Below are 23,586 nucleotides of genomic sequence, written 5' to 3'. Positions count from 1 at the left end.
TTTCCACGACTATCTGCAACACATGAAATCATTAAATCATAAAATGAAGAACAATTTTAATATACATGTTCATAAATATATATAAGAAACAAGTGTGAGGCCGTGCATGCACAGTGAGCGAGAGAAAAAAAATTCAAACTGACTGACTGATATAGGAGATTTAACGTGCGCTTTCCGGCTGTAGCGTATGGGCCTGGCCGGGCCGGGCCATTTAGTGTATTCCGAAAAGGGTGAAAGTGGTGTGTGCAACACAAGAGGGGACTTTAAGGGGTTGCTTATATTGAGGTTTTGGAATTTTTAAATTTGGAATAAATGCCGAGGTGGGTGGAGGGGGGAACTAAGGGAGCCGGGTGAGGTGGGTGTTTGTATGTTTATTGGATTTTGGATTGGTACATTGATGAGTTTTTAGATGCGCTTAATTAGATCTGTTTTGATTAGGAATACGCCTAGGGCCTTGAAGTTTTCTAGTTTATTTTGAGGGCAGTTTGACCCTCAACGTCTTAGGTTGTAAGTGTTAAGTTTTGAGGTTTAAGTTTTCACATGACGTGCGCAAAGATATTTTTTTGCTAACCTAATATGACACCGTGCACGGTAACAAAAGACACCATTGCTAATAATATTGCTTTATTTTCACATATGCTGGTACCTTTTTCTATCAAGGCTCATAGAACCTCATTAACCTCATAATGCTGAGGGCCTGGCTAAGCAAAACAGTATTATACAAGCCGACGCGTTCCCATTCGACCATGGCTTTCTCACCTCCCTTCACCCGGTTGCCAGTGCTTTTGACAATTGTGAGTGGGAGACCTATAAGTTAAACAAGTAAAAGATGTCAATGTATTGATACTTCTCCGGAGCTACAAAAAGCCATCTTAGCGCTAAGCTGGTCGTAACTCTCATACTTTAACACTATGTTTTTACATATCTTTGTATACTGACTGAATGCAGGCATCATATATACAAGTGAGTGAGTTGGGTATAACGCCGCTTTTAACAGTATTCCAGTTTTATCACGGCGTGTCAGCTTAATGTGGGAGGAAAGCCCGAAGTGATGCAGGTCTAAGACGTTTACCATTTCGGTGAAACCAACGAGCACGGGTATGGTGCCGACAAACCTAGAAACATAATCGGGGCGAACCGGGATTCGAACCTACAATCAGGTTTCTCGCGTACCCAAGGGACGCAACTCTGCACAGCGAATCGCGGCGCCTTAGACGACTGGACCACCCTTGCCCGGGTCATAACCGAGCCGTATACTAGTTAGTAGACTATATAAACATCAACCTCAGGCAAATAAACATATGAGGCAGTGTACCCAAAACTGTAGCACTTTCTCATTCACATTATACTCCCCATAAGCCACTGTTTCGTTAAAACATGACCACAGTTCAATACAGTACTTCGATAAAGTCTGTGTTAGTAAAATACTCAGCGTACATAGGAAACGTCGACATTCTGTGGTGAAATGGTTGCTGCATCTAACGCGCCAATGCTGGCAATAAAATGTTGTTATATTACCGAACCATTGGACTAGTGCACAGCATGGCTTGGGTTTACAGTGCTAGTGTACAGCATTCCTTGAGTTTACAATGCTAGTGTACAACATTGCTTGGGTTTACAGTGCTAGTGTACAGCATTCCTTGAGTTTACAATGCTAGTGTACAACATTGCTTGGGTTTACAGTGCTAGTGTACAACATTGCTTGGGTTTACAGTGCTAGTGTACAACATTGCTTAGGTTTACAATGCTAGTGTACAACACTACTTGGGTTTACAATGCTAGTGTACAACACTACTTGGGTTTACAATGCTAGTGTACAACATTGCTTGGGTTTACAGTGCTAGTGTACAACATTACTTGGGTTTACAATGCTAGTGTACAGCATTACTTTGGTTTACAATGCTAGTGTACAGCATTACTTGGGTTTACAGTGCTAGTGTACAACATTGCTTGGGTTTACAATGCTAGTGTACAACTTCACTTGGGTTTACAGTGCTAGTGTACAGCATTGCTTGGGTTTACAGTGCTAGTGTACAGCATTGCTAGGGTTTAAATTGCTAGTGTTTCCGTAAGTCATGTATCGGTAGGTCATGTATCAGTAGGTCATGTTTTGGTAGGTCAAGATTATTTCACTCAAGTTGCAACGTGCGTGCGTGTAGCTGCTTACTACAGCCCGGAATTATGCTGGTTTTATAGTCACTGTGCCCGCCAGCCCGCTCAGATACCATGCCGCATTGTATTATGGGTATCCTCAAACTCAACCGGTCCGACTAATATCCCAATGGTAACAACGAGCACAGTAATTTAACGTCTGTGGCATGACTCAAATATTTATCAGACCGCGGAGACATAGTAGAACATTGGAGACTGGAGTAAATCGGAATTCACCTATTCATCTATTCACCATCAAGTGCGGCGAGTCGTGTATAGGACATTCCACTTTAACGCAGTTGCAACACCGACTGTGTGTCATTGTGTGTTCAGAGGATAACAAGGTTGAGTGACGTGACCTTGAGTAACAGTTCATTTCGTGCACCGTCTGACCTTCCTAAAACATATTTAAATATTGATGGTGACAGAGCAGCGTCAACCAAGGTCAGTTAATTGTTATAATTGCATGTTCCTGGTACCATGGTCCAATTGCACATTGCGCTGTGGTGTTTAACAGCCGTAACTAGGTTACATGTGTCGTTGTGTGTTATGACATTATTCCGTACACGTCGCAGTAGGATCACGTTGTCTAGGTTTTTAAGTTGACGATGATGATGTTCTCAAACTGAATTATATTTACAATTCTTATTTATCGACATGAGTGCATTATTGAAATTAAATATTTCATTCAGTTTGGCCATAGTTAAAAAAATTTGTAATGCTGAAAACTGTAGCTGTTAGAATTATGACACTGGGAACGGAATTCGAACGAATGTTCAATTATATATGTATGGGGCTGCCATGTCACAGGGGAGTAGCTCACATACACTGCCGGGCAAAAGAAAGTGTGCTCCATGTTTGATGGTGACTGAAAAACAAAAAGGGGCGGCGGGGTAGCCTCGTGGTTAATGCGTTGGCTCGTCACATCGAAAACCGGGTTTCGATTCCCCTCATGCGTACAATGTGTGAAGCCCAATTCTGGTGCCCCCCGCCGTGATATTGCGAAAAACATTCACTCAAAACACACGAAAGTTTGGCCTTAAGTTGGCAGTGTTTCGCAGGCTGCTTTCAGCCTAGTAAAGTTTTGATGACGTTCGTAATCTTTAAGTCAAATCCAGTTTTTTAAGTGTATCCTTTTTATGTTTGCCAGAATATATTATATGTGTGTGTGAGGTTTTGGGCGGGAGGTTGGGCTTTTCAAAATTACTGCTATATTAACTACTTAATAAGCATCAATGACTAAGGAAATCTACAAACAGCAGACAATGTGACCTTGTGGTGTAAAGATAGCAAGTGAGCTATACCCAAAGGCTGGAAGACCTTAAGTAACACGTGTCCTATATACGTCACAATGGAATTCCCTGCACGAGACAGAAGTGTTTCTGTACCAATTTGGATCAGTGTGTATAAAACCCCAGTGACTCTAAAAAAACACAGCCTTGGTGGAAGCCTTCGTTTCCTACCTTTAAGGTGGCGCTATTATTTCTTCCCCGCTTGGAATCATATCCCAAATTTATTCCGATTCCGACAGCCTACACATGCGGTTGGCTTTCACCAATGTGGAAGACGTCTCCAATCTTCGGTTTTTCCAACTTCTCTCCTGTATTTAGGGGCCGTGTGGTAGCCAAGTAGTTGAAGCGATCGCTCGTCACGCCGAACGGCGGGGTTCGATTCCCCACATGGGCATAATGTGAATCCATGTCTGGCGTCCCCACCGTGATATTGCTAGAATATTGCTTAAAGCAGCGAAAGACCAAAGGCACTCTCGAACAACTACATTTAGCTGACACGTCGGATATAAGGGAAATACTGGCAGCATGAAACGCAAGTCACTCATCCATCCTGTCTGAAAATTATGCCTTTGCATTATGGACCGTCCCGGTGGTCTTGTGGACAGAGGGTCTCCCCGGGGAGCGGAAGGTCGGTCGTTCGATCCCCTGGCCGCGTGATATCGAAAGATGATACTTGTTGTTGCATTGCCTGGCGCCTGGCATTCAGGGGGTAAAAAAATGACTGGTCGGCTCGAATCAGTATACTGTGAATGGAGTATCCATGTTAAACTACGGCATGGTATCTCAGTGTGCTCGCCCAATGAGACCAGCACTTGTCCGGAAAATTACAAGCAGCCACGAGCACACACACACACACACACACACACACACACACACACACACACACACACACGTGCAAGTTCGTTGCTATATGCAAGTTCAATAATCTTGAACGTGACCTTAAACCCCATTCACCTCACCATTATTATTATGTCAATTAGTTTTTCATGTCTCTTTTCAGGCTGCGTTAAATCATGGCCGGTCGTGACAGTACTTTAGCAGCATACCTGGCCGTGGCACTTATCGGGACAATTCTAGCTTACTATGGGGGTGTTTGGTTTAAACACTATGGAGGAAAGTGTGTTGATCGGGCCATAAAAGATCTGACATTGGACAGTTATTACACATTGAGAATACACGACTCATTTTCTCACCTGAAACCCGCGTTAATTGGCAGAATCGGTCTGGACACTGAGAGCTCCGACTTCAGAGATTGTGGCATCAGAGGTGACGTTAATGCGTTGTGTGTGGATCAGATAGGGAAACAACAACTGCAGGTCGTGCGCACTGAGGAGGAAAATGTCGTCTGCTATGACGTGAGAAGAAAAGCTCTGCAAACTGTGTCCCAAGAGATTAAGGATTGCTTCAGTTTGTCCGCAGCGCAGTGGTACGGCGGTTTTCAGCACGTCCATCAACCTTGGCCTCTGAATGCGATGAATTTGGACTTGCAGCCTTTCGTATCCACAGACATGTTTACTCACAAGTCAGACATAGGTGGCGTTATAGAACGGTATTTCATCAATTCAAACGGCGTAGGTATACGTATAAGTAACGACGTCCCCCTGTACGTTAGCATGAATCAGTCTGGAGACGGGGAAGTTTGCCTTGTCAGCAAATCACAAGGTTACCCCTACATGAACAACAACAACGTCCTCCCCGAACTCAACTACACCATCTGCCGAGCGTCAAATATCAAGCTCCTTCACGACGCCATGTCAAGACGGTACATTGACCGTCCAGAGAACATACCAGATGAGAAGATGTTCAGGTTCCCAGTGTGGTCAACGTGGGCGCAGTTTAATAAAAACATCAACGAAACACTTCTAATGGAATTCGCGAAGGCTATCAAAGAAAATGACTTTTCCTATTCGCAAATCGAAATCGATGATGACTGGACCCCGCTTTACGGAGATCAGGAATTCGACATTAACAAGTTTCCAGATCCTGGTAAAATGATCCGGACATTGAACAACATGGGGTTCAGAGTGACGGTGTGGGTGCACCCTTTCATGGAAGTCAACTCCAAGGCTTACAAGGAAGCAGCAAGGGAGAAACATGTCGTCATGACAACCGACGGCTCCGCCCCAGCCTTGGTGAAATGGTGGAACGGGGATGAAGCTGGATTGCTGGATGTTACCAATAGCAACGCCGTACAGAGATTCCTGGAGAGACTTAGGAACCTCAGGGCCTCACACAACGTCAGTTCCTTTAAATTCGACGCTGGTGAAGCCTTTTACTACCCAAGGTCATACTCCATTAAATCACCCTACCCTAACCCCGAGAACTATGCACGCCTGTGGGCAGATCTGGCCTATCAATCAGACACTGCAGTTAGACACCAGGAAGTTCGGGTAGGGTGGTCATCGCAAAAGTATCCTATTTTCGTTCGTCTTTTTGATAGGATGTCTTCTTGGGGTTATGATACTGGTCTTAAAACTGTCATCCCAGCCATCCTTACATTTGGTATCCTTGGTTACCCGTTTGTGTTACCCGATATGATTGGTGGGAATGCGTACCAAGACGACATCACCTTCTCTGGAGGGGCCTATCCTGAAAGGGAGCTATTCATACGATGGTTGCAAGTGAATACATTCTTGCCTGCTGTTCAGTTTTCAATTGCGCCCTGGATCTACGATGCGGAGGTAGTAACTATTGCTAAAGCACAGATGAAACTGCGTAAACGATATGCGGACACAATTATTTCATTAGCGAAAGAGAGTGTTAAACAGGGTAGTCCAATTATACGACCACTTTGGTGGATCAGCCCTGAAGATGAAATCGCCCTCACGACTGATTCCGAGTTTTTACTTGGTGACGACCTTCTCGTGGCCCCTGTCTTAGACAAGGGAGCTAACTCCCGAGACATTTATCTACCAAGGGGATTATGGGTAGATCAGCTCAATGGCGACAAAAAGCAGGGACCAATATGGTTGAAGGATTACCCAGCTGAAATAGAAGACCTCCCACATTTCACAAGACAAAGAGATACTTAAAGTGCAAGTCTCGTTGATGTATACAACTTTGCAGAATTGGGTAGATCGTAACATCGTTAATGCAAATACTGCAATGAAAATATCGAAAGCGGCGCGTAAATAAGGTACATTTGCATTCTAGTATTGGCTATCAATTGCAAAGGCTGAAACGAAAATACAGCGGGGGTGGAGCCTTTACATACGGAGGCTCCATATATGGTCATGTTGGAGGACATGTCCAAAATTACACATTTGATCGCATAAGCATGACCTTCTATTCGCATCCTAATGAGCAAGCAACTGTTCACGGTCATAACAAAGCAAACCTATTCTCCACCCTTTTTAACCCTAAGACATTCTCCTATTTACAATTAAACAATGACCATTTGTATACAGTATTTCCCTTCGTATGGGTGAGATGAAAAGATTAAAATATGCTCCTCTTTCATGGTGAGAATACGATGTGCGAAGTATGCTATTTCTTCAATTATAGCGTTTATTGTTCTCTTTTCGGTACATGAGTTTGTTTTTGGACTCTTCTTTGTTTAAAATATTCGCTGATCTGTGTATAAAATGATGAAGCATCGATCGTGCTTACTTCGTTCCTTTCTGAGGTATCGTGAGCTCAAATCGATCCTAACTTGCCGATATGTCCGACTCTGCCAATATTTTTCGAGTGAGTGAGTATGGTTTTACGCCGCTTTTAGCAAAATTGCAGTAATATCACGGCGGGGGACACCAGAAATGGGCTTCACGCATTGTACCCATGTCGGGAATCGAACCCGGGTCTTTGGCGTGACGAGCGAACGCTTTAACCACTAGGCTACCCGACCGCCCCCAATAGTTTTCGAGTTATCGTTGGATGTGAATGTTTCTGTGCCGTACATGCATGCATGCTAATGTATGGCAGTTGTGTTCATGTTGAAATACCATATAGCCCCATGGCCGAGTCAGGATCCGCTGATTGCGGGTTAGAATCCCAGATCTGTCCGGATCTAGATCCATGGTTTATAGTCACCATAGCCGTTCTCGTGGACTTCGTCAACATTTCACACGTCAACAACCGTGGCGCTGAGAAAGATTTGTCAATCAGTGTTAAAGTATGGGAGTTGCGACCATCTTTGTTCTAAGATCTCTATTTGTAAGTAGGCTCTAGCCATGAAGGACAATGACCAGCGCAGAATGCCCATCTGCGTTACGTACTGCATTGTTAGCTAGTGATAATGGCAAAACAGTACACGAGAGGTAAAAGTAGTACAACCATGATAGTGATATGATAGATAAGTGCGATGAGATGTGGGAGCGAGTTCCAGCAGTGATGTGTAGGTGATATAACAGTGACCTTGCAGCGATTAAGGAAACAAATAGTCTCTCACTGTTTCGACAACAGGAAAAAGTTTCTGTTTCTTAATTTCCGTTTGAGTTGACACTAATGTAAAATCTTCGAACAACATAATATGCATGATTTTCAAACACGCAATATACCGTATTTTCCAAACGTATTGTGGTACGTATCCATAGGTTTTTCATATCCTGGTATACCGGTAATGTCGCGGTAAACAAGATCATAAACTTGGCCAAACTGCCAAATATCTAGAGCCAAGTGTTTTCAACAACAATCACCCGCATCAAGCTATGATGCAGCACTCTTATTGACCCTGTTCTACTTCCACTGGCGTTTAACTTTGACCAGTTGTCAAGGAGAGTGACGATATAAGCGTAGTGTCCCTCTACAGAGATAGGAGGCCTCTCTGATAGATCACTATATAGATTATATAATAAATGACAGTAGCATGTCAATGACAATTTTATATAAGAGGGATATGATAATGAAGCGATATACATCCAATATTATCTAGTTTGTCAATGAATAAAACAAAAAGACAGATTTCATTATTTTTAATAGCCATTTATGTCAGCCTCCAAAGACAAGACAGGCATAACGAGAAATGTACATCTACGTGTATGCTGACACAGAAACAAAATATATATCTTCTCTCACATAATACATTACAGACGCCTTAATATTACTTGGTTGACGGAACGGTGAGCTAAAAAATCACGACTGTGAAAAAAAGTTTAATGTTGTTTTTGTTAACACTGAGACTGACAATCGCTCTTAAGAATAAGACAGAATTTGCTCCAATACTATCCCTCACTTCAATGGAACACCACACGTTTTTATGTGAACGTTCTACACTATTAACATTTAACATCGCTGCTTGGTTTTTTACTACAATACCTAAAAAAACTTGAACATTTTAATTTTCTTCTCGTCACCCGACACTATATTAAAAGAAAAGAGAAAATAACTGAAGAATATAATTTTAGTTATATCTTATTTCGAACACCGACCAAAACCTTGTAGAAAATATCCGTTAACCAACTAAAAATAAAATGAAGCCAAAACTTATGCTTGTCCACAGCAGAGCACTGCTGTTATGTTCATGGCTGTGTTGGTCGACATATTGATACGTGTCTCCCTCGAGTTGGTGCCAAGGTGGGGCAATATGATGCAGTTATCCAACGCCATGAGGGGATGGTCTGTAGGGAGCGGTTCTGGTTCTGTGACGTCAAGGCCAGCTGCTGCTATGTCCCCCTGGGTTAAAGCCTGGACGAGGTCGTCATGGTTAACGATTGGTCCCCTGGCCGTGTTGATGAGAATGGCGGACTTTTTCATGCTGGCGAACGCGCTCGCGTTGAACATGTCCCGGGTGCGGGGTGTGAGGGCACAGCAGATGCAGATGATGTCGGACTCGCGGAGCAGGGTGTCATAGTCCACAAGCTCGGCACCGACATCAGCTGCATACCCCGCTTGGAACTCGTCGTAGTAGATGATGCGGCTGACACCGAAAGGTTTCATTCTCCTGGCTACCCCGAAGCCCACCCTCCCCATTCCGATAATCCCCAGGGTGCGGTTGACGGATTCCACCCCACACAGCCACATAGGTCGCCATAAGCCCCACTCTCCCGACTTGACCGCCTGGATGCCTGAAACACGAGATGCAGCTGACTTATTGTAAGTCTTGGATAAGACGTTAGAGTGAGTGAGTGAGTGAGTGAGTGATATAGGTTTAGCGCCGCTGTGAACAGTTTTTCAGTTATATCACAGCACGTCAGCTTCATGTGGGAGAAAAGCCCGAAGTGATGCAGGTCTCAGATGTTTACCACTTCGGTGATACCCACGAGCACGGGTATGGTGCTGACAAACCTAGAAACATAATCCGGGTGTACAGTGATTCGAACCCAAGATCATAGGTTTCTGGCGAGACCAAGGGACACAACTCTGCACAGCGAATTGCGCGTATCAGCCGAATAGGTAAGGATGTTGATTCTGTCGTGGAGTCCCTGTGGAGAGACAATAACGAAGTACTGGGGGCGTATTCTGTATGCGGTACTGGGGGCGTATTCTGTATGCGGTACTGGGGGCGTATTCCGGCAGGACAATGATAAGAAACCTGTGAGTACATGCCTTCGGCAAGTCGTCGCGTTGTCAACAACAGCAACGCCACCGTCAACTCGGCAGCGCTGTCGGATGCGACGTCCGGTGTATTGGCAACCTGTACCCCTCTTTTGGCGCATTCACGTGCGTCAATGTGCGCCATGCCCACGGACATCGTGCCGATAATTTTCAAATTGGGACCTGAAAGAAAGAAAAACAATCATGACACAATCATGAATCAACACACTAAAGATCTTCTTGAACACTCAAATGTCAACAGTTGGTTGGTTGGTTTGTTGTTTAACACCGCACTAAGCAATATTCCAGCTATATGTCGGCGGTCTGTAAATAATCGAGTTTGGACTAGACAATCCAGTGATTGATATCATGAGCATCGATCCACGCTATTGGGATCGATGACATGCATCAACCAAGTCAGCGAGCCTGACCACCCGATCCCGTTAGTTGCCTCTTACTAGAGTGAGTGAGTATGGTTTTACGCCACTTTTAGCAATATTCCAGCAATATCACGGCGGGGGGGACACCAGAAATGGGCTTACCACATTTTACCCATGTCGGGAATCGAACCCGGGTCTTCGGTGTGACGAGCGAACGCTTTAACCACTAGGCTACCCGACCGCCACTAGTTGCCTCTTACGGCAAGCATGGGTTGCTGAAGACCTGTTCTACCCCGGATCTTCACGGGTAAAAAAATCAACAGAGATGACATCATTTGACAGTTTGGCTGATCTCAACGATGCGGTTTCACATCTCCCCGTATGTAAATCGTAAAATGTTACATATGTTTACATGTATTTGATAACAATGTTCTAAAAATGTTATGAATTCAATGTTATTAAACGAATGTTCCTGGTCCCTTGCAGTCCCATATATATATATATATTCTACTGTATTGGAAATTCCAAAATAATGTTCGTTTTTATTATTATATTACATCCCACTTCTCTACAAAATGGAGGGCTGATGGCACAAAGGTCATCGCCCTGTAAACCACGTGGATTGTTAAAACATAAATCAGCAAGCAAGCAAACAATCAGCAATATTCCAACTATACTAATATTACGGCGGCCTGCAAATATTTGTGTTTGTTGTTTAACGCCGAACTCAGCAATATTCCAGCTATGTGACGGCGTCAGTATATAATCGAGTCTGGACCAGACAATCCAGTGATTCATGTCATGAGCATCGATACACGCAATTGGCATACGATGACATGCATCAACAATGTCAGCGAGTCTGACCACCCGATCCCGTTTGTCGCCTCTTACGACAAACATGGGTTGCTGAAGACCAATTCTAACCACGATATTCACGGGTGGACGTTTCCGATGCTAATTGCTAATCCAGTTAAAAGGAATTGAGATATATAGCATGCAGGGCAAAAGAAAGTATACGCTTGAAAATGGGATTACAAGAAACCTGACGTGGCAGACGCAGTGAGAAATATTCACGATCATTGATAGAATGCATGTAATGTCGCCTCTGATCACCGTATCAAATGACCCGTGAAGATTCCGGGGTAGAAAAAGTCTTCAGCAACCCATGCTTGCCGTAAAAGGCGACTAACGGGATCGGGTGGTCAGGCTCGCTGACTTGGTTGATGCATGTCATCGATCCCAATAGCGTGGATCGATGTTCATGATATCAGTCACTGGATTGTCTGGTCCAGACTCGATTATTTACAGACCGCCGTCATATAGCTGGAATATTGCTGAGTGCGGCGTTAAACAACAAACCAACCAACCAACCAACCAACCAACAACCCCGTATCAAATACATCACCATCAATTTTTTATCCACCATCAGACATGAGTGTGAACTTTCTTTATCCGGCGGTTATCCGAGCACGTGCATAATTCATGTTGTTATTTTGCAGACATGGCATCCCATGGCCGCTCCCTGAGTTTGTATATTTCCTTTCATTCTTTCTAAGTGTCGTGCGTCACTGATCGCGAGAATGCAGAATAGAATCGTCATGTTGCGATTAGGCAATACAGTAAAACTAGGTAACTGCAACTGGTAAATATCCCATGTCATGACAATGGCATCATGCAAAACGATTATCTAATAGTTCAGTAATATGAAAGAATCACGTGTTCTTAACTTCTTTTGAGTAGTATACAATGCAGTCACTTCATAATATACTACTCAAAAGAAGTTAAGGATCACCTGATTCTTTCATATTACAATAGTTAATCTTTCATGCCATGACAGATTAACATTACCAATATGAAAGAATTTGGTGATCCCTAACTTCTTTTGAGTAGTATACATCGGCGATGTGGGATCGTAGTCCTCGCGGGAGTTAAATATTTTTTTCTAAAAAATACAAACTTTACAATAATAATTGACTTTTAAGGACATATTAAATTTAATAGTAAATGGAACAAAAGAGACAAACCCATAGACCTGAGTCATCCATTAACGCATATGGTGGTTTGTTCTTTGAGACTGATGATATGCACGGCATGCTTATTTTTTATTAGTGATCCATTGTCGTTGACATTATTTATTCATAATATGTATACGTTAAATGGCCCGTATTGAAATGCAAGTACGACACGCAAGGAAGCGTCGCTCTGTCAAGCATCATCAAAGCATACATGCTGTAACATATTTGACAAACAAAGGTTCGTTTGTCAGACTTTCAAAGTACTTATGTATTATTAAATGAATATAATAACGAGGCAGTCTTAAAAGTGAGTGAATGAGTTGGGTTTAACGCCGCTTATAACAGCATTCCAGTTATATCACGGCGTGTCAGCTTATCGTGGGAGGAAAGCCCGAAGTGATGCAGGTATCAGGCGTTTACCACTTCGGTGAAACCCACGAGCACGGGTATGGTGCTAAAAACCCTAGAAACATAATCGGGGCGAACCGGGAATCGAACCCACTATCATAGGTTTCTGGCGTACCCAAGGGACGCAACTCTGCACAGCGAATCGCGGCGCCTTAGACGACTGGGCAACCCGTGTCCCCCAGTCATAAAACATGTAATAAAATAAATTACAGATTCATGCCCGACTTCTTATATTCCAATTGTCTCTAGGGATTGGATGTTCTGAAGTTCACCCTGCAAAATAGTGATCACACAACACTGAAATGCTTAAGAACATCGTTAAAAAGAATTCCTTTCACTCGATATGCCGTTAAAGGCGCTGTACCTTTTGGGACCGGAAGATCCTTTATCGACAATATGTCTCGATCGATGTCGTGAGTAAGTATGGTTTTACGCCGCTTTTAGCAATATTCCAACAACAACACGACAGGGAACACCAGAAATGGGTTTCACACATTGTACCCATGTGGGGAATCGAACCCGGGCCTCCGGCGTGACGAGCGAACGCTTTAACCACAGGCTACTTGATGATGTCGCCACTGATCGATGTTGACACTGGTCACTCGACAGGTCTGTGCAGCCGTAAGGTTTAAACGAAAGGTTAAAGGCGAAAAATAACGCCTATTCTCAGAGGGAGTAGGTGTGTTGGGTCTTCCGCCGCTTCATGCAATATTCCAGGCATCAACTTTCCATAATGGACAAATGTGGGGATTCGAACCCGGGCCTTCGAGACGAATAGCGAACGATTTAACCAATAAGCCACCCCACCGCACATCCACCTTGATTATAAAAAGTTTGAAGGAAGGAAAAATGAAACATTCATATCCCGAACACGTCATCTTAAATACTACCCATATCAGAAATCGTTCCTTTGTTGATTGAAGTCACAGTTAACAATCTTTCAGCTTTACATTCGTATGAAGTGGGTTTTTGGGGGGGGTTTTCAACACCGCCCTCAGCAGTATTCCAGCCATATGACGGCGTAGATCGATGCTCTTGTCAATCCCTGGATTGTCTGGTCCAGACTTGATTATATACAGACTGCCGTCATACAGCTTGAATATTGCTGAGTGCGGCGTTAAACAACAAACAAACAAACAAACAAAATAAGTAAGATTGACATTAGAGGTACGGATGTTATGGACTTGTACGCTGATATCAAAGCACGGACTTAAGGTCATTTTTGCGCTGAGATCGTTTTGTGGAACGGGGCCCCGACCACCCAATCCTCTTTTAGTCCGACTTGCATTATAATTTCTTAAATTGTTTCAAACCCGGACTGCCACTGTTCCGAGTTGAAAGCCCCTTTAAGTGATCCCAGCGCTTACAACGTGGAAGATAGTGTTACACATTCAGACACCATGTGGTCGCTTCATGAAAAGATGAAACAGTATGTAAACAAGGCGATTATTGAACACGTGTCGGGTTTACCTGAGACGTCGATGCCAGGGGACTCCAGGCAAATAGTGTCGCCTCGTGTAATATTGCAGAAGAATCTATCAAGTGTGCGTGACTGTCACGGCCTTGTCCTGTGCACGGATTATACAAGCCCCAAGGTTACTGATCTCGGAAGGTTCTTTGAGGTGAGGTTAAATGGGGTTTAAGGTCGCGTTCCAGATTATTGAACTTATATAACGACTAGCCAGCAATCTAGCAAATTGATGTTTGTGTGTGTGCGTGCGTGCGTGCGTTCGTGCGTGTGTGTGCGTGTGTGTGTGTGTGTGCGTGTGTGTGTGTGTGCTGACTGTGTGGTTGCTTGTACAAGTACTACTGAATATACATACTGAACAAACATCATGCGAGTAACTTTGCATGAAAAGTTGTCCTTTAAATATCTGGGTACTGTATGTCAAAGTTTCTAAAATTTTACATTACCTTGTTCAGAAAAATGAAATTTGCTGATAAAAAACAAAACAGATGACAATAAAACCGATCGCCCAAACGCATCACGGCAACGGCCATGGTAACCCGATGCAAATTGAAATGCACATGCGTTCCCCCATTTCTTGCCCTATAAAAATCCATCGGATAAAATTCAGTCGTTTTTGAATTGCAAGATTGACAAGAAATCAGCGACACCAAACTCTTGGACGATTGCATACTGGACAAACCGCCCGCAAGTAGCCAATGCATTTCAAGTCCACGTTAGGACCATATACAGGCTCCAGCAACGGCACCAGACCAGCAACACTTCAGATGACCGACCACGTAGTGAAAGACCAAGGGTCACCACCCGACGTCAGGATCGTCAGATTGTGCGACAGCATCTTCAAAATCGCTTTGTTACTGCTGCCGAAACTGCTCGACAGAACATGGGTACACACCAGCGACACATTAGTGCGGACAGCGTGCGTCGACGATTGACCTTTGTTTGAATGTTTGTTAGTTGTTTAACGCTGCACTCAGCAGTATTCCAGCTATATGACGAGTCTGGACCAGACAATCCAGTGATTGATATCATGAGCAACGATCTACGCAATTGGGATACGATGACATGCATCAACCAAGTCAGCGAGCCTGACCACCCGATCCCGTTAGTCGCCTCTAACGACAACCACAGTCGCTTTTTACGGCAAGCATGGGTTGCTGAAGACCTATTATACCCCGGATCTTCACGGGTCAGGTGGACATTTTGTCACAACACTACAACCATAATATCAATACTTGTCACACATGCACGCTTTACACATCCTATCTCGCCATACAATTTTTCAAGTTTCTACATGCAGAATTCCGTATCACGTCCTTCAATGATTTCTTTGTGACAATGTTTACATGAGTAATTGGCCAACTTAACAGTGGGATAATATATGCATGCCTTGCTGAAACGCCGACGCTGAGCAAACATGTGCGTGTATGACCCAGAATTTGATGTGATGCATTCTTCTCATATCCTGTTTAGTGCTGTAACGCTGTCAGGGAACTGAGTGGCAGCTGAAGAAAACTGCTAAAGCGAAATGTCATGAAAGCTCTGTTGGGTGAGAACAATCAGACAAAGCCCAGCGAGACTAATAGTAATATATGACGGCGGTCTGTAAATAATCGAGTCGTGACCAGACAATCCAGTGATTAATATCATGAGCATCGATCCACACAATTGGGATCGATAACATGCATCAACCAAGTCAGTGACCCTGACCACCCGATTCCGTTAGTCGCCTCTAACGACAAGCACAGTCGCTTTTTACAGCAAGCATGGGTTGCTGAAGACCTATTCTACCCCGGGTCTTCACAGGTCAAAGGAGAACCCAGTATGAAATAGCTACATTCTTATTTTGGATACCCAAGTTATTTTACTATTTTCACCAACTACTGTCAGCATCATACGAACACGCACGTGGATATCGTTTTCGACACAGAGATAACAATCTACACCAAAACTTGATGCAACGTGTAAAATAGTTTACAAGCAAAAAAGGCCTTCCAACCTCTCCAAGCACAGTCGTATCTCTGATAGCATCTTATTAATACCTCCAGGGGGCGGTCGGGTAGCCTGGTGGTTTAAGTGTTTGCTCGTCAAGCGGAAGGCCCGGGTTCGTTTCCTTAAAATGGTACAATGTGTGAAGCCCATTCCTTGTGTTCCCGACCGAGATGTTGCTGGAATATCGCTAAAAGCGGCGTAAAACCAACTCACTCACTCACTATAATGCCTCTCCTTCCCGTGTATGCACAGGGTTCACTGGTTTGGTAATGTACACAATGTACACAAATATGTATTCATGTGTGTATTTATTTGTTTGTTTTGCTTGTTTTCTGTTTGACCTCGCACTCCGCAATATTTCAGCAATATAACGGCGGTCTGTACGTAATCGAGTCTGGAACAGACAATCCAGTGATTAATATCATGAGCATCGATCTACGCACTTTGGATCGATGACATGCATCAACCAAGTCAGCGTGCCTGACCACTCGATCCCATGTATTTATGTGTGACTTGCATATTTGCAACAGTGAGAGCAGGTAATCTTAACTTGTTATTTTATGTACGGTTTACTTTTATTAACAGATAAATAGGTAGAGGTGTTCAAATAGGCTTTGCCTGTTCACAATCCCTCTTCTGTTTGGAAATATAATCTTGATTAAATCACTTCCAAAACATTGTCTTTACTCGGGGTATAGCGGTGTTGTGTTAAAAATTAATCGTCAGTCAAATTAAATGTCTCAGTATGAAAGCACGGTACCCTCTCAAAACCCTTACATCCCATTACCCCTACAGCGAAAAACAACGTTCCCGTTTCATGTCGTGGGGCCATGAGTCATCAGTACTCATTCAAATACTACTGTAAAGTATTATAAAACAACATTTAAGATCACATAACACAACACAAGCTAAATATAACCACATATATATTCCATTCACACATACGAAACTAAACCTAACTTGTTAAAAGGTTCTTTGCAATTTGAGTATGTTGTCAATCATGATGAAAATATCCTCAAAATTGAGAAAGTGATCTTTTTATCTACACAATTTGAGGATGCAACAATATGTCATGTTAACCTTGTTTGGAGTTCGTCTCTTGCTTTACCCACTCTACCATGACCTGTTAAGATTATAATCTGTCTACCAAGTGGGGAGTCTTACAAATGGGGGTACACCACTCCAGCCATGCAGAGCCATACACGGCGGCTAAAATGAGGTAATTAGGCAATGTACGCCTATTTCATGTCATAAGCGAGAAGTATTCTAGTTTGCTCAAGTATGAAACAGGTCAAACTCAAACTTTTATAATTTTTCATGATCTGCATTTATTGAATCGTTTTGTTAGGATGTTAAAAAGTCCAGATTTTGCGTACCATCACATGTTTGCCATTACTTTTTATGTTTGTTCTACAAAGCATAACGCTAGTTAAAATAAATCAAACGAATTCATTTCCAAACTCGATAAATATGAGCTACGAGGGCTGGCTGAAAAGTTCTAAGCCTAAGTGGGATATCTCAATCGGATTGAAACTTTTGCCACCAACAAGTACAATCATTTAATGAATCATAGACATAAGAACTGCAACTGTAGTGTTATTATTGTCTTTGTACCAGACCATATGCATCTTGTGAACCTACCCATTGAATTCACCAGAAATGGACAAAACTGGATATAGGGCAGTTATCAAGTACCTGCAACTGAAAGGGCTAACTCCAACACAGATACAAGCTGACATGGTCTCCACTTTAGGGGATGATGCCCCTTCCTTTTCCACTGTAAAGAAGTGGGCTGCGGAATTCAAGCGTGGCAGAGAGAGCCTTGACGATGACCCGCGTCCAGGAAGGCCTTCAACAGCAACCACTCCGGAAAACATTACCCGGGTGCATGACATGGTGATGGCTGATCGACGATTGGACACTCGACATATTGCCAGTTTTGTGGGCATCTCTCATGAGAGGGTTGAGCACATTATCACCAACGAGTTGGGAATGACAAAAGTTTCTGCAAGATGGGTGCCAAAGTTCTTGACAGCGGATCCGAAACGTGTCAGATTCCCGACGTGCCGTGACAATGTATGCCGTTTTGAAGCAGATCCCGAAGATTTTGGCCCGATTTGTAACCAAGGATTAGAGACCTGGATTCATCACTTTCAACCAGAAACCAAAATTAATTCAGTCTAAACAATGGAAGCATCCGGAATCACTAGCCCCCCCCCCCCCCCCCCCCCCCCAAAAAAAAAAAAGCCAAGTCGGTCCCTTCTGCTGGAAAGGTGATGGCTTCAGTCTTTTGGGATTCCAAGGGTATTCTGCTGGTTGACTATCTTGAAAAAGGCCAGACTATTAATGGAAGATATTATGCTGACCTACTGAGACAGTTGCGTGAAGCTATCAAAGCTAAGCGACGGGTAATGCTCACTAAAGGATTCCTGTTCCACCAATCGGTGGTTGCCATGTCAGCGATCCATGATTGTGGCTTCGAACTCATTGACCATCCCCCTTATTCACCGGATTTTGGCCCCGTCAGACTTCCACTTGTTTCCAAAAATGAAAAAGGAACTAGCCGGTCGCCATTTTCCTAGTAATGATGACGTCATTTCCGCTGTGAATGACTTTTTTTAGGGTGGCTGAAGAAACCTGGAAGGGGACTATGTGGAGAAATAAATGAAAACCATCGACTTGGTACGGGTCTTTCACAGTTAGGCTTAGAACTTTTCAGCCAAATGTCCCATCAGTTCCACTAATCTCCTCAGTTGTACTAATCCTATCAGTCCCACTACCGGTGATCCCATCAGTCCCACAAATCCCATCAGTCCCACAAATCCCATCAGTCCCACAAATCCCATCAGTCCCACTACCGGTAATCTCATCAGTCGCACTAATCCCATCAGTTCCACTAATCCCATCAATCCCACTAAACCTTTCAGTCGCACTAATCCCATCAGTCCCACGAATCCCATCAGTCCCACTAATCCCCATCAGTCCCACTAATCCCCATCAGTCCCACTAATCCCCATCAGTCCCACTAATCCCATCAGTCCCACAAATCCCATCAGTCGCATGAATCCCATCAGTCCCACTAATCCCATCAGTCCCACAAATCCCATCAGTCCCACAAATCCCATCAGTCGCATGAATCCCATCAGTCGCATGAATCCCATCAGTCGCACTAATCCCATCAGTCGCACTAATCCCCATCAGTCCCACTAATCCAATCAGTCGCACTAATCCCATCAGTTCCACTAATCCAATCAGTCGCACTTATCCCATCAGTTCCACTAATCCCATCAGTCCCACGAATCCCATCAGTCGCATTAATCCCATCAGTCCCACGAATCCCATCAGTCCAACGAATCCCATCAGTCGCATTAATCCCATCAGTCCAACGAATCCCATCAATCCCACAAAACCTTTCAGTCGCACTACTACGATCAGTCGCACTAATCCAAGCAGTCCCACAAATCCTATCAATCTCATCAGTCCCACTAATCCCCTCAGTGCCACTAATCCCCTCAGTCCCACTAATACCATCAGTGCCACTAATCCCATCAGTCCCACTAATCCCATGTCCCTCAAATCCCATCAGTCGCATTAATCCAATCAGTCACTAATCCAATCAGTCCCACAAATCCTATCAATCTCATCAGTCCCACTAATCCCCTCAGTCCCACTAATCCCCTCAGTCCCACTAATCCCCTCAGTCCCACTAATCCCCACAGTCCCACTAATCCCATCAATCCCACTTATCCCGTCAGTCACACAAATCTTATCAGTCCCGTCAGTCACACTAATCCCATTTGTCCATCAGTCCGGCAGTAGAGGATTTAGGATCTCCAGAATACATTCCAGCGGGGCCCGTGAATATCTGAGGTAGAATAGGTCTCCAGCAACCCATGCTTGCCGTAAAAGGCGACTATGCTTGTCGTAAGAGGCGACTAACGGGATAGGGTGCTCATGATGTCAATCAATGGATTGTCTGATCCAGACTCGATTATTTACAGACCGCCGTCATATAGCTGGAATATTGCTGAGTGCGGCGTTAAACAACAAACAACAAAAATGCCTGCGTAATGAAGAGCAAAAGTGAAATATTGAAATTTCCATTCGAACCACGGCAACAAATGCCACTTGTTGACCCCAATTAATTACAAGCTAATTTCCATAAATGATATGCTTAGTCGATTCAGTTTGTTTTGTCAATAATCTCCTCCAAATGTAGCACACGATCCAGAACGCGAGACGCACTTTCGTGTGCTGTATGACACAACTGTTAAATAACATTACTTACCCCATGACCAATGCTGGGTCCAGCCTGGTTCCGTGAGAATGCTGCGCCGGCGCTACACTGGGAACCAGGCTGGACCAGGTTAGGCGTATTTTACGTCCGCCTCATTCACTTTGTTTCACATATTTTCCTCAATGTTTGTAGCGCGGATAGTTGATCTTGATGTGATGGTTCCAGTCGGCTCGTCATAGTCCAGTCGGAACAATCAATATTCGAACAAGTATCATGCACATGACACAATACTACCCAGCAGTAGTAGTCGTGAATTTATTCCCTTGTTAATGGTTTTATGGCGCTTAAGAAACATTCGTAGTGCTCTCTCTAATTTGAACTGTAAAACATCTCATTGCCTCATAAGAGACAACTTTCTCTTGAAAACAAGCCATCATCTGAGTATTTACAATGTCTGTATGATGCTACACCCCCGTTATAGCGCGAGTAATCGCGATCAACATGGCCCTCGAAAACATATGATGTCCGAAAACCTATGATCCGACGATATAATTATGCAAATTGCTTTTCTTTGGTGAAATGGGTTTTTTATTGCACAGATTATTGCACTGTATATATATGTATATATGTGTGTGTGTGTGTGTGTATGAGTGAGGGCTTGTACTAGTCCGGACTGATGCCGATTTATAGTGTTAGTCCACTGAAATAGCATGCAGCAGTTTCACATGGATACTCCACTCAGACACAGTATACAGTGTACGAACTCTGAGCCAACCAGTCCTTAATGCCGAGCACTAGACCAGGTAAAATAAGTACTATCTTTCAACGTCTTTGGGTATCGCACCCCGAACCTTCCGCTCCCCGGGCGGACGCTCTACCACCAGACCACGAAGACGGACCATTTTATACGGACTATATGCAGCGATTGTAGTGAATTCATGTAATGTCACGATTACACTGCTGCCCAATGTAGTATGTAGTTAGGGGAACACGTCTTGGGGATTCGAGTGTGTTGGTTCATCACGTCTTGTCTTGGACTGGATTGTCGATTTGGGTACTGTTCCCATTTTCGTGAAGAAACCGGGACAAACCGATATGGCTCTTCTTATGGAAAACGGCGTAAAACCATATTCACTTCGATGTTAGAGTAAGTCCACATCAACCCATTGCTCGTAGGAGGCGGCAAAGGCGTTAACTGACTATAAAAGTGAAAACAGGACTTTTATAGTCAGTTAACCCCCCTTGCCTCGGGACAGAAAATTCAATAATATAAATGATTTCATTCGATTTATCAAAAAGGACAAGATCAGGTTTGTTGATATGGATACGTCTGAGGCTGTATTCGGGCCTATTCAAAAGAGTATTGTATTTACCCCTCTACATATTCTAGGTCGTACCATGGACTGACCCCTGTGTCAAAACCACAAGCATAGCGAAGACGGTAATAAAATGATCGAGACACTCCATCATGTCGCTAGATACTGTGTTTGTGCTAAAGCTGAGCATCCACTGACAATGTGTTGGGCAGACTCACTAAATTTATTGCATAATCTACATTTCATTTTTACATTTTGATGCAGAATCACACATTGACGGTTTCAAGTGGGAAGTGACTGGTCAGCGACTTTTCAGTCCAGTATAGAGTTTCAGTATTGAGTTTAACGCCACACTCGGCAATATTCCAGCTGTAAGATGGCGGTCTGTATATAATCGAGTCTGGACCAGACAATCTAGTGATTGACATCATGAGCATCGATCTATGGGATCAATTGGGATACGATGACATGCATCAACCAAATCAGCGAGCCTGACCACCCGATCCCGTTAGTCGCCTCTTACACCAAGCATGGGTTGCTGAAGACCCCGGATCGTCAAGAGGAACAACATTTGAAATGTTATACTTATAACGGTATATTTATTATACGGTTTATAGTCCAGAGATTTTCCCCTACTGGTTCAGTGAGAGGATTACAGTTACAACTACGTGTCGAACGTCTCGTGCGATACGTCAAAAATCGATCGGAACTAGGTCACAGAGCGTGGACGAAACTAGGATTATTGATCAAAAATAAATTAAGAATAGCAACCTGAGTGCAGTGTGGAGAACATTTTATTATAACTGTGGTTTTCAACACCCGCAATTTGACCACATCGGCGGCGATTGTTCTTGTTAAAAAATGGTAGTGCGCGCTAAAGATGAGTGAGTGAGTGAGTATGGTTTTACGCCGCTTTTAGCAATATTCCAGCAATATCACAGTGGGGGACACCAGAAATGAGCTTCACACATTGTACCCATGTCGGGAATCGAACCCGGATCTTCGGCGTGACGAGCGAACGCTTTAACCACTAGGCTACCCGACCGCCCCGCGCGCTAATGATGAAATACGGTCATTGTGTAATATGCAACCTTCCCATTATTTGGCGAGTGTTGAGTGATATTGTGGTGTATGCTACCACAACCAATATTTGACTACACCGACGTCTGTCATCTTTATTATTTTAATTGACGGATCTGACGACCAAACATTTCACACTATCGGATTTTATCAAATATAATTCATCAGAGGCGGATCCAGGATTCTTTTTAAAACGTGTGTGGGTGGCGGTGGTTTGAATTTAACCGAGAGCGCAGTTAACAAGTGAGGCGTCTGCAACGCCAATACCAGCGATCACAACAACCGTTTGTTTGAATTTTTATGCATCACAGAACTCCAGATTAATCGATAAGGGAAGGGAGGTAACTCTTGATTTCAATTGCATTCACAAAGAGCAATATTGTTTCATTTAGAACTAAATAACTGTGGAAGGTAAAACACATCAAGTAAGATGTAGATAAATATCCACTCACCGGCAGCCTCCAGAACGTCCTTGTCGATGATGTCACTAATCGTGCAGAACAGTCCGTCCATCCCAGCCACCTGCTCCATGAGAGTAGCCTTTGGAACAACATCGTCGCTGTCCCACACGGAGACTTTACAGCTTTTCTTCAACAGCTCCAAGCCCTCGGTTGGCACTCTACGCGTTACGTATACCTTTGGTTGTGCCATGACAGGCAATTAGGCAATTACCTGGCCGGTGTATTTAACCTTGATCCGTTGAGCTTGACAATTGAAGGTTGAATCAGCTATTCAGAGTATTCCGTAAACAGGAAATAGAGCGAGGCCAGAAGGGA

General features: G+C 43.7%; 2 protein-coding genes across 5 annotated transcripts in view; one reads left to right on the top strand and one right to left on the bottom strand.

Annotated features, from left to right (window-relative positions):
- The window catches only part of LOC124126828 (myogenesis-regulating glycosidase-like), a 19,203-nt gene extending 10,351 nt beyond the window's left edge, over positions 1-8,852 (top strand). For 3 of the 4 annotated variants that reach the window (XM_048394159.1, XM_046490354.2, XM_046490355.2), the window contains exon 2: positions 4,444-8,852. In XM_048394159.1, coding sequence (XP_048250116.1) covers positions 4,457-6,475 — 2,019 coding nt within the window. In that variant the 5' untranslated portion in view covers positions 4,444-4,456 and the 3' untranslated portion in view covers positions 6,476-8,852. Of the gene's footprint in view, positions 1-2,225; positions 2,596-4,443 lie in introns of those variants that run through there. The other variant, XM_046490356.2, reaches the window with a different exon arrangement.
- LOC124126831 (glyoxylate reductase/hydroxypyruvate reductase-like) lies at positions 8,339-23,586 on the bottom strand. The gene is made up of 3 exons (XM_046490358.2): positions 23,263-23,586; positions 9,927-10,097; positions 8,339-9,445 (listed from the first exon to the last, which is right to left on the bottom strand). Exons 1-3 carry the CDS (start codon positions 23,459-23,461, stop codon positions 8,865-8,867), a joined length of 951 nt encoding a protein of 316 aa, XP_046346314.2. The 5' UTR covers positions 23,462-23,586; the 3' UTR covers positions 8,339-8,864.

This window comes from Haliotis rufescens, unplaced genomic scaffold (assembly GCF_023055435.1).
Source record: "Haliotis rufescens isolate VD_foot unplaced genomic scaffold, xgHalRufe1.0.p SCAF_13, whole genome shotgun sequence".
Taxonomy (NCBI): Eukaryota; Metazoa; Mollusca; class Gastropoda; order Lepetellida; family Haliotidae; genus Haliotis; species Haliotis rufescens.
Note: the sequence above shows the minus strand (reverse complement) of the source record. Positions and strands in the feature narration are given on the sequence as shown.